Source organism: Sceloporus undulatus, unplaced genomic scaffold (genome assembly GCF_019175285.1).
Source record: "Sceloporus undulatus isolate JIND9_A2432 ecotype Alabama unplaced genomic scaffold, SceUnd_v1.1 scaffold_15, whole genome shotgun sequence".
Lineage (NCBI taxonomy): Eukaryota > Metazoa > Chordata > Lepidosauria > Squamata > Phrynosomatidae > Sceloporus > Sceloporus undulatus.
In genome coordinates this window covers 551,155-563,819 of record NW_024802937.1, presented here as the reverse complement: position 1 = coordinate 563,819, position 12,665 = coordinate 551,155, and the positions used below count along the sequence as shown (strand labels likewise).

At 39.0% G+C, this 12,665-nt stretch overlaps 1 protein-coding gene across 1 annotated transcript; it reads left to right on the top strand.

The window, feature by feature from the left end:
• Positions 1-7,947: 7,947 nt before the first annotated feature.
• LOC121917307 (leucine-rich repeat-containing protein 30-like) lies at positions 7,948-9,840 on the top strand. The gene has a single exon (XM_042443158.1). It carries the CDS (start codon positions 8,180-8,182, stop codon positions 9,074-9,076), a length of 897 nt encoding a protein of 298 aa, XP_042299092.1. The 5' UTR covers positions 7,948-8,179; the 3' UTR covers positions 9,077-9,840.
• Positions 9,841-12,665: the final 2,825 nt, after the last annotated feature.

Sequence of the window (12,665 nt, the reverse complement as noted above, 5' to 3'; positions counted from 1 at the left end):
CACTTCCCATATTTTTTTTCTTTCTGCAAACAACAAAGTCTGGAACAAAAATGTCCCAACAGATCTACTGATTTTTGCCATGGCGGGAACTATTTTATATATCGTCCAATACTATGTAACATATTGGTACAAAAATATGTTCAATGTTATTTTCAGTCAATCAATCCTATGTGGCAAAGCAGAAGTGATGTGCTCAGATTATCAGCAAGTTTCTAGAGAAGCTGACATTTCTGCAACTGGAGGGACAAAGGCGAGACAAAGGAATTAATTAGGATCAGTCAAGAGTAGACCCTACAATACAAAAAGAGATAGTTTTATTTTATTTTATTTCACTTTTAACTTTCTTTTGTTTTCCAGCTCTAGATGTTTCAGTAGAGCATTTTTTTGGATATGGAAATTTGTACTCCCTGCAACACATTCATGAAGGCCAAAAAATACTGCACAACCCACACACATCTCATCTTTTTAAAAATAAATACAATGCATGAGGGTTGAAAGTAAGTACTGCCATTAACTGTTAACAGACTTTGGGGGCAACAGCATTCCTATGCATTAGTTTCCCCACCACAAATCTATTGCTCTATATAGCAGTAGATGTTGCTAGGACAAGCATAATAATATGTATATTAGGAGGAAGAGGAGGAGGAAGTTGGTAACATGTTAAAATCTCCATTAGCCAAAAGTTAGTTTTAATTTTTTACCACTACTGCCTACAGGCCTACTACACAGATATATTATCTGGCATCTTGGATTACAATGATTTTTTAAAATATTATTAGCGTTCCCAGGTGTTCATACTTCATTGTCTCTCCTTTCTTTATGATGGATGGTTCTTTAAGAATATTCTTCATGAAACAGTTTGCCATTTTAAAAAAAATATTACAGATGTCCACTAGATGGCAATGTTTGATTAGAGTGTCGAACCAGTGTGTCATGCAGCAATTATTTCAGCAGTTACAGTTTGTAGCACAAGGGGGAAAGAATACCGCAAAATAATGTACCTTGAATCCAGTAACAAATCAACAGGAACTTGCCAACTTGACAGGCAAAGGAGTTGTACAAGGCTTTTGATTTCTATCCACAGGTCAAAGCCGTTTATAGGGTAATAAAGGACAGAATACCAATCTCCCTGGTTTCAAATTTGTAAAATATTGCATCTCATTAGTAACAAGGAAATAGCACAGCAAGCTCACAGACATCTCACCCAATCTGAGAGGTGAATTGCTGGCATAAAACAGGGACGAATAGGATAGCGACAAGGCTGTAAAAGGTTTAACTTGTGTCTATTAAGTGAAAGTTCTTTAAAAGGTGTGGGAATAAGACATAGCTAAATGTATTACAGACACTGATAGAAATTCAGTATTGAGAAGAAGAAGGGAAAGATTCAGGTTATTCTTCTCAAACACAAGAAAGAATGTCATCAAACCAATATTTTGGAAAAATTGTTCCATTAGAATTAGTAAAAGGCTTTTAAAAACCTTTGTTTGTGGGTTGATGGGTGTGTTGTTTGCATGAACGCATACATGCATAGTATATGTGTTTACAAATCTATGTGCTATATATTGTATTATCTATTATCATGCCTGATACGTGCCCATTTATTTGCACCTGTATGGACACATAACACACACACACACATGTTCTCAGGCATGTATTTCAATGAATGGCAATGTATTGTATGGCATGAATACATGTACATGTCTGAATGGATTGGCAAGGGTGTGTGTGTCTTTAAGACTGAAAATGGGAGATGATCCTACCAACTTTACTTTTGATCCCATCCACATTTTGCAGGAGAACTATGACATTTTGGTGTTGCAACTCCAGACAGGCAAAAAGGGATGCAGTCCTAAGACTAGGAAGTATTCTGTGCCCTTAACCTATGACCAGGTTAAATAAAAGTGAACAAAAGTATTTTTCAAGTAGTAGAAATATTAAGGACATAAGAAAAACATCTAAATATATTATGCAGGAATCCATCAGGGAAATTTGTTCACAAAATGTGAGAAATATCCAGCTTACTCTGAAACAGTTTCCCTTCAAAACACACACACACACACACACACAGTGTGTGTGTGTATAAGATATGATCTATATTCAAATATGTAACTCTGTTAGTCTCTTTGAACATTGTACCCCTTCCCTTCCTCTTTTCTATGATATGATATTATATGATATAATCTAAGATGGCTGCCCAAAGGTTCAGGTTTGCTGATGGGGCCCTTTATGTCCCATCTGTCAGGGCAATATGCTGTGGGAGGACATGGGAGAGGGCTCTCTCTAGACACCTATATTGACACCAGTGTAGCTGTCATTCTGGTGCAAATTGAAAATGTACCTTTTTACTTTGGGACTGTGTATAAATCTACACATGTATATGTTTTTCAATTATTTTTAATTAGTTTAGCCAGTTTTAATCTGTCTTCTTTGAACCCATGAGGTTCTTTACTATCTTTTCAGCCTCTTAAAACATTTCTTTTATCAAGTTTTAAATGGGTCAAGTTGATTTTGTCATACCACAATCTAAGACCTTTGGATAGGGGAAAATATAAATATATTAACATATATATATATATATCAGGGGTGGGAATTGTGCAGCCCTCCAGATGTCATTGAACTGCAGTTCCCAACATGCCTCACCAACATAGCCATTGGCGAAGAATGCTAGGAACTGCAACTCAAGTTCATGAAAAGAAGGCATTGCCATCACAAGAGCAGAGCTGTATGAATCCTTTTCATGTGTTGACTTGTCTTTCCTTAAAAGAACACTCCTCCTGCTCACAACATAGAAAACTGCTGCAGGCTATATTTCAGAGAAAGGAAGTGAGAGAACCATCTCTAGATTCTCCTCATTTAAGCAAACCCTATGAAATTAATGGGGTTCTCATAAATCAACAGGTGACCTGAAGGCAGAGAGAGACAGAGAGGTCCAAAACACACTGCAGAAATTATCCAGATTAAAACCACTTTAACTGTCATGGCTCCATGGTAGAGAATTCTGGGAACTGTAGTTTTTAGACATGTAGCCTTCTCTATCAGAGAGCTATGGTTCCACAATAAACTACAATTCCTAGGATTCCCTAGCACTGATCCAAGGCAGTTAAAGTGGTTTCAAATTTGGATTATTTTTGCAGTGTGTTTTAGACCAGAGAGAGAGAGATCCGATTGTTAGTCTAACTTGATTAGACACAGTCAGTGGAGCCTACATAGTTGTTGACTCACCAAGTTCTCATTGATTCAGTCCAGGGACGTAGCCAGGATTTTAGGAAGGGGGGGGGGGTTTCCAGACTAAGTGCCACCATTATAATGGGGCTTGAGTGCGGCAGCGCAGCAGCACGCACCATTCATTTTTCTGACGGAAGGGGGGGTCCGGACCCCAAGAACCTCCCCCTTGGCTACGTCCCTGTTCAGTCACTCTACTCAGTGTAGGACTAACGTTTACATTTAGGCCTTAGGATCCAAGCCCCCCTGCCCCCTGTGTGTGTGTGTGTGTGATATGTGAATCAAATGTATCTATATGTGTACTGTACAGTAATCCACAGCATCTTCACAATCATCAGTTTATCCTGAATCAACATACTGGATATATGTAAGTGCTAACCAAGTACATCAAAGCAGTCTTGAATATGACATACCAAAATGTCAAAACTGGAAGGGAAACTTGTAAAATAAATAAATAAATAAATTGAGCGCAGGGCATTTCAGTTCAGCGTTGACCACTACTAGAAAGCATGGCTGCAGCTGGACTTATAGGTAAAGCAGGGAATTCAAAACACAGAGAGACATCTCCCCAAAGTATTTCAAATACTCCCCATACATTATGCTGTTGGATGGTTTTTGCATAAGTTGGTGGGTGTAATGCAAAGAAGAGAAAGTGGGTAGATATAATTAATGTACAAAGCTCTCTGAACTACTCATTAAAATTTGGTTTCAAATAATCCATTGAAGCTGGAGATGCAATATTTGAATCCAAGTTCTTCCCACTTGCTGAGTTACATTTTATTCAAGTCTCTTGTTTATTTTAGTCTACAAATGAGACCAATTTAACTGAAAAGCTGAACAGAAAGGGCAGTGGGACATTCTCTTCCTCTCAGAATTTTGTTCTTTAGTTACTTGGCAGACTCCTTTACATCTTGCTTATGAACTAACCCCTGTTCATGCATTAGTAATCTGCTTGAAAATAAATGTGACTGGGGGAAAGCAAGCAAACCCCATCATTGTGACTGAAGATGAGAGACTCTAGTATACATGGAGATTTACAGGCAACTGAAACATCTTGATTTCCAATCATATGGAATGCCTTCATGTATATCAGAGGATCTCCTCATACCTTTACCACATAGGCCACACAACTGCCTGTTTCTCCCCTGCTACCTGGCCCTCTGTCCCTACACTGCCCTGGGCCACCTAGCACATCTGCCAGTGCTGTAGGTCAGAACAAGGCACTCAGCCCCTCATTCTGACCTCAGAACAGGTGACCCATGACAGTGGTGCCAGGCAATCCAGCAGGATGCCCATGCAGACAGCAACTGTGGCACAGTAATGAAAGGCTCTGGATCTTTCCAGAAGAACCAGAGCAACAGGTAAGTTTTTTTATCTGTTGTAACCTTGCTATGCCCTCGTTCTGATGTGGGACATGCCAGACATCAACTGGGCTGTCTACACCAGAACCAGGGCTTGGGCCCTGCATCAACCAAACAGGACAACATCAGAACACAGGTGGGGGAACAAACCTTTCAGCCCATGCAGACAAAGCCATAGTTACAGTGTGCTCTTCAGATACACAGGGGATCCGTTCTGCCCCCACCCCCACATGTAAGGGGGAAAATGTGGGACTGTCATGGGCCAAGAGCTGCAGGACTGGGACCTGGAGGAAGAGTCCAATGAAGAGGCTGAGGAAGGGACTCAAGTCTTGTTGTTTTCTAAGGTGGTGGGCTCCTGTGTGCTGCGGGTGCACACGCCATTAAAAGTGCTGGGGGGCACCGTCCATGTGTCCTTGTGTCTGCATATGGTGAGCCCATGTATGGTGTGGGAATGCTGTACTTTCAAGTACATTTGTGACACTTGGACAGGGCTCTAGATTTTAGCGATATGCAGACATTTATGGAGTAAAATGGAGTTACATGGTCTGACATTGCACGTTCTATCCTCATTTAGAGCAGCACCTTCACAATGTCTTTGTTTTGTTTATGTTTTGCAAAGACGTAAATCTTTTCATCTTTAAATAATAAATTATGAATTGCCAGTACTTTCAAGACAAGAACAACTTGTCTTTGCTGCCATTTGCTCTAATCTAACCTAAGTATGTTGTTTTAGAAATGTTGTTTTAGAAATTCTCTTTTATTATCAATAGTTTGGAATATTTTTGTCTTATTTGTTTTTCCTAAATGGAAACTCAGTAAAATATTCACAATTTAGGGGTAAAGCTTTGAAAGCTTTTGTGTTCATTATTGTGAGTGCAACTTTTTTTTAGCCCAGTTCCTTTAGATCAAATTGATTTGTAGCATTACTTTTCAGATTTTGATGGAGAATGAGCATCAGGCCCCAATGCTTTCAATTTAAGGAGCATGCCATGCTTCTAAATTTAATAACAGCTAGAACAAGATTTTATTTGCTCAATTAATTTTCAGCTTTTCTTCCACTCTTTCCACCCTCAAGACATTGCAGCCCAAATTAATAGAACAGAAACTAAACTGGAAACCAAATGTTGTGACTAAACAAGCACTTGAAAAAATTACTTTTCAGACTACAATTCCAGTCCAACACACACACACACCAGTATCTCCATGCTTTTCCTCATTTCTGGCCCAACTTGTATTTCCTTTTCTTGCAAATGTCCTGTGATAAGAGCAGATTCTGATTTTGTGAATCCTACTCTCATTTTGAAATTAGCACTTATTTTGCCTGGAAGAGTTCAGGGTCAGAATCTGGTTTAACACTCAATATTGTTAATGTTGGATTAGGAGAGAGGTACATTTCCCTACTTAGCCATGTAACTCACTGGGTGACCTTGAACTTGTCATCATATCTCAGTGTAGTTTAATGCATCCCACAGGGCTGTTGTGATAATATCAACAGTATCACCATCGTGACAATACCATGCAGACTGTGCATTTCCTGTCCACCCAGTTTGGCAAACAGGAAACCAAACTGGACATACCATTTTTCTGCAACTGCAAGGAAAAGGATTCAGTATAGAAGATAAACAAAGTTCTTGCTGAACCAGAACAGAGTTTGGAAAAGTTTTTTCCTGCACTTCCCAGACTTGTGACCATAAAGGTTGAAAGATCCTAGAAGTTGTAATTTTTTTTTAAAGTACCTTTTCCAAGCACTGGGTCAGAAGATATTCTATAGGAGCATTTATGCATACACTGTGTGTCTATTCAGTGGGCAAAGTCAGTTTTTTGAGTGACCTCCTAACCTTCTTCCTCATCTCTTTCGGACAGCTGGAATTCAGCAGGGGAGACTGTAGACTTTGTATGTGTCAGTCAGAGCCTCAGGAGAACTAGCTGGTCACTAATATTCAACATTGCATTTACATCTCTGTTATCTTTCCTTTTCTGAATCAAGAAAACAAATAAAGCATGGTGGAAACATTCTAAAGTATTTTGTCAAGGTTGGGTGGTATCAATAGCTGAAATAACTATATTTTACAGGACATCATCCAGCATCTCAACTTAGACACTACAGTTTGTTTTCAGTTTCTGAAGAGATGTAACAAAATTCTCCAAGCTCAGACTCAAAAGAAAACTGCAGGTATTTGTGAAAATGCACCTCAAACGGCACACACATTTTTTTCCCCAAAACAGAAGCTAGAGAAGAATTACCAGACCTCCCTTCTCTATCATCCCTTCCAAACACACTTCTCACCAATCTTCAGCTGTCCAAAACTTACCTTTCCCTTGGCTTCTAGGTTGGAGAAACGATGGCCTGCCAGAATGATTCTAAGTCTTTGTGTTTGCACTCCCCATACCATAACAAAAGCAGAGTGAACCCCAATGAGGTAGTGGAGTGGAAGGAAGTAACAATAGACTCCCTATGTCCAGATCCTGCAGACCACTATCACTATGACTACAGTTGACTCAACAGGTTGGCTGACGACTTCCATGTCAGTGAGGAGATGAATCTACTCCAAATTTTAATGTGGATCTTAAAGGACATATCCAAGGTGCTGAACTAATTTAGGGATTGAATTTAGCACAGTACATTGAATAGCTATCTTGCTGATGTGGAAGCCACCAGCTATGACTGCAGACATGTACATAACAGTGAGTTTGGGTGGTGGTGGATGGACAGGATATTTTGATATTGTTTGGGTGTAGATCATTTTCTGAGCCTTAAAGTCACTTGAGAAAGTACATATTAAGACTTTGGATAATTTACAGATCAGACTAAGGTAAATTGAAATGTACATACTCCTTCCTAAATCTCAGCTACAAGTATGTGTTAAGAAGACAAAAAGCATTAAATCAGATTCATTCACATGTAAGAACGCAGGACATAAAGAAAAGCTATCTCAGAATTTCCTATTTTCAGATTTCATAAAATCTCAAAAAAAGTGCCATAAAGTCTTGTTTTTTCTCTGACCACAAAACAAAATTTATCTGAAGAACACAAGCTCTGTTGAAGCGGGTGCTGCTGTAAACATTAACATTAACATGAAGGTTGTTCCTCAGCTGAATAAACATTACTGGGGGGGGGGGACATCTCGCTATGTTTTTTATAGTTGCTCTTCCTAATTGTCCTGTTGCTACCTCATGCACCAGAAATCCAAGAAAGCTGACATGGTGAAGTTATATATGGCTTTGCAGTGACCTCTTTGCAATGAGGATGCGTATCTATCCAATAAAGCCACAGACAAAATGACAGTAACAGCTGCCTTGTGGCATTCAGTTTGAATGGAAGTAGTTTGCTCAGAAGTGTCAGTAGCTAGTGTGTCATTACAGCATATAACACCAAAGAAAACATCTTCAAGTCCCATCCTGGAGAAATGAAACTTATTTTAGCAGCTGCTGAGGCTCTTTGAGAGGAAAGGTGGCCTTCAAAGTCTTTGCACATCTTCCTGAGATGATCTTGTTTTACGACTCTTTTGAAAACTGAAACCTTTTGGCAGGTGTTAATTATTGGAGGCAACAAAAACACAGCTTCAGTAAGCAGAAGCAGCAAAGCTGGAGGTTTTATGGGTGGAAAGAACTCCAAGGGCCAAGGGAAGAAAAGCATGATGCTGCTGAAGAGAAGCCAGAAGCTACCTCTGTGGGAAGAAACTCTTCTTTCTGGAAAAGACCCAAGAACACTTTTGAAGTGTGGACTACAGTATGTCAGTTTGAGCCTCATAATGAAGGGGATGACAAGGGTTCCTGACTTTTTATGGGGATTGCCACAGGTCCAGAAACTGAATCTCTCACACAATCAACTGGTGATCCTTCCTCCTGCTCTGGGCACACTTGACAGACTGGCAGTGCTTAACCTGTGTGGGAATCGTATGAAATCTCTACCAAAAGAGATTGGGCTGCTTAGAAACCTGAAGATTTTATTTGTCAATATGAACTGCCTGACTGAAATACCTGCAGAAATTGGACACTGCAAGAAGCTGGAGGTTTTGAGCCTTTCCCACAACCGTATCTCCCATCTCCCTTCAAGCATCACAGAACTGACAAACCTGAGAAAGCTGAATCTTAGCAACAATCGGTTCATTTACATTCCTCTAAGTGTTTTTGCATTGAGGAACTTAGATTTTTTACACGTAGGCTGCAATAAACTTGAGAACATTGGAGACAGTATCCAATTTCTAGTCCACCTGCAGATATTCATTGCTGACTATAACAATATCCGTTCCTTGCCAAAATCTATCTGCTTAGTCACTGCTCTTGAACTCCTAAATGTTGATTACAATTGTATCCAGACTCTCCCAGATGAACTCTATTTGCTGCATAGACTGACCAAAATTGCTTGGAATCCAATGGATAAGGGGTTCCATATTTCACACAACCCTTTGTCCAAACCACTGCCACAGATTATAGAAGGTGGACTGGATGCACTCTACAGCTATCTCAAAGATAAAAATCAGATCCCATAAACATGGGCTTCGTTTGGGATACTGGCGGCGGTCATGTTTCCTCGGTTGTGGCTTTCAATTTTTCTGGCCAGTGAACTTCACTGCACAAATCAGGAGCTGGAATACAGTTGCAATAAAGTTTACCTGACAGCAAGTACATTGACTTTATACTGACTGTGCAATGAATGTATTTTCCAAATAAATATGTATCCTAGCAATACTGACATATCTTTTGCAGGAGGGGGAATGCAACTGAGTCATGATGATGGCAGTGACTTGTAAGCAGGTTAATTTAATAGAAGGATGATTGTATTTTAGGAGTATCTGTTTCCATATATCAGACTATAATAATGTTAATTTAAAGAAGGTAGAGTTTTTATGATGTAGTGGTCTTGTAAAATTCAGAAACACTTTTAATTTCTGTTCAGAATGTGGTACATGGGTTGGGGGGGATGATGCTAAAATGCTTACAGCATGAAAATGAACATGTACTTTAAGAAGACATGTTTTTTAGCATCAGATCAGGAAAGTGATTTGCTGCTGTGCAAGAACCTATGCAACAACTACATGTTGTTTCTCTGTGCAACTAAGTCGCTAATGTGTGCGATCAAAGAAAAACAAACTAGCTACCAAAATGATCATAAGAAAAATAACTAAACATAGTACATTGACCACTGGGAGTAAGTGTCTAGAATGGAAACTACCAAATATCACATTTAAAAAAATGCACCTCATGAGTCTGTCAAAATTTTGTGGTGGTAAGGTATATGATAAGAAAATGCCCTCTAGCAAATACTAGACTGAGTTCACAGTTAGTTAACTTGAGATATGAGAGGTGAGGTCATGCTTCCAAATAACGATTGCATGATTAAGAAGCAGCTAAGTATAATCAAAGACAACTGTACTAATTTTACATAATGTTTCCACCTTTCCCCGTAATCTGAACAAGTTGTTCGACACTGGAGATCAGGGCATGAACCTCTCTCCCTCAGTTCCCCTAGACCCTGTATTTTTGCTCATTCCCATTAATTCCAGCAGGATTTATAGCTTAGAGCTTTCTAGTTTCCCAGTTTTTTCATAAAACAAATGCCAGGGCCTCTTTCTGCGTGGAGAAGACATATCAATTTAAAGCTTGATATGCTTACTTCAAAACCAAATGTCTCCTTTCCATACCTGTAGGCACAGGCATGTATTATATGAGAACTCTGTCATGTTCGCTGGGAGGTTTTCTCTTGTAATATAAATAGCTGGTGGTGGAAGATGCTGTAAAATTCTTACCTAATTTACTTTCTTTAATGAACCTAAAATATCTCTGCAACTATTTGAATGAGATAGGAAGACTGTTGAAGCAAAAAAGAAGAAAAAAGGGGGGTTTGACTTCATTGTACCAAAATTGATCGATCTGCAGAAGGTAGGAGTGTGAATAATGGGTAAAATGAAAGGGACATACAACGGATGGAGTGCACAAAAAGTAACATGAAAGAAATCCTAGGCTGCATACACATTATAATATAAGGAAGGATGAACGACACATGCATTGGAAAGTTTTCATTTTTATGGTAATTCTGGAGGGGAAAAACATTTTCACTTTTCACATTTAACTTGTAGCCATTGTACAGAGACCTACGAGCACTGAAATGAATGTTAAAAATCCTGACAGCTTTTAAATAAAATAAAATAAAAACTTCACTTCAGAAACAGGAATTTGTAACTGTAAAATGCACTTTTAAAACGGTGCAGTCAGCAGCTTCAGCAGTTTGCCTATGCAAGATGTAACGATGCAGAACAGGGAATACTGCCTGAAAATTTTGTGCTAATGGGATACCTCAAAAGTGAGCAGGCTACCTAGATTGGAGAGAACATAAACTTGATTTGTATCTCACTTGGAGCAATTTGTGAAAGGAAATTCAGGAGTCTTAAATACACTTCTTCAGCAGTTCTAAGTTCCATGCATGCAATTAAGAAAAAGGAAGAGGCAAGTGAATCAAGGAACAGTATCTACAAATAATAATTAAAAAACTGCCACATAATTAATTAAGTGAGGCTGTTCAGGACTTACATCATACATTGGGTTACACTGCTAATACCTAGTTAATGTAAAATCAAAACCTGCACAATGTATTTTGCTGTACATTTAGTGCACAATTCAGATAGGTTAAGCACATTTAAACCACCTCTTTAAAAAAAAACACCAGTGTTCAATCACATGCTTAATTGATTGACAGAAGTCATTTTGGAGTGTAAAATGATTAACTCTGGTTGGATCATGACCTTTGCTTCCGCAGTATATCTCCTTTTAAAAAACAAATCAAGCTTTCAAGTTTTGGTCCATCCCTATACTGAAATAATTAATTATCACTGTGAAGTTAATGTAATAGTTTTATTTATTTGTTTGTTTGTTTGTTTGATTGATTGATTTATATCCCCTCTTTGTCCCAACATATGATCCAAAGTGGGTCTATTAACACTTAAATTCATTCATTCTCCAATTAAGGGAAGTAATATAGAGATGTGAATATAAACTGGGATGGCACTTTGTTAGAGAGTGATGGATTGAGATGGGATTGCTGACAGCTATGGAGGAAATTCCTGTTAGTATGACTGGTAATTGTGTAGATGACACAGTCATTCCATGGAATGCAAAAATGACCTGGTTGTTGATACCACCATTGCTCCTAGGCACCTAGGAGAAGCTCATTCAACTCTTAGACGTACAGACAAGGTGAGGGCAATGAGGCAGAGGGAACATAGCTATATTACACTGACAAAAGCTCAGAACAAATATGACAGAACACACATTAGAGTTCATTTTAGAGCCTGCTCTTGGATAATGGTAGCGGAGGGGAGACCATTAATTTTACACCACAATCACATCCTTGCAGTGGTATTTCACAAAGTTCAAGACCCTCATCCTTGCTGGCAGAAAGGTTTACAGTTGTAGAAAACATGAATCACTGCCTTTAATCAACAGAAGACAGAATATGGTACAGTTAGTACTGGGTTCATCTGACTTCTTTGAGGAGCGAGCAGATTGTACTCCTTTTGAAGAAGCAAGTTTTGTTTTTGAAGGAGCAGAGTCTAGCTAGGTGGACTTTGTGACAAGAATTATTTTCTGGCAGCTAAGTATGGTATGCCATTTATAACAGATATAACTGTGGTGAGGCATTCAATTTCTTGATGAAATCTCATCTGGGCTAATTCAAATATCCATGTGGGTATGCCTTTCTTAACTATTCAGGCCATACAATTGCTTCATAATACTTTACCTAGCTGATGGCATATTGAGCCAGTGTGGTGTAGCAGTCTGAGAGTTGGACCAGTGGTATCACTAAGAGGGTGCAGTGGGTGCAGATTGCTCCACGTGACACCTTAAGGGAGGGGGACTTTACTCCTCCTCAAACACCAGCCTTTGAGAAGAAAGAGGCTGTGGCATTCACCTGTGTCCCATTAAAATGCTGAAGAGATGGTATGAATGGGGTGAGGTTCAATGGGGGGAGAGAGAAGGGCTCCCAGGTGTTATTCAAATTAAAATTTCAATTAAAAAAGTACATTTAGGCTGCGTGTATTATATTGTAATTTAAAAATATAATTTTAGTTGTGCTTGCTGTTT

What these genes read in the sequence shown, in the direction of transcription:
- LOC121917307 (XM_042443158.1), top strand. Translation starts at nt 8,180, where the DNA reads ATGGGTGGAAAGAACTCCAAGGGCCAAGGGAAGAAAAGCATGATGCTG.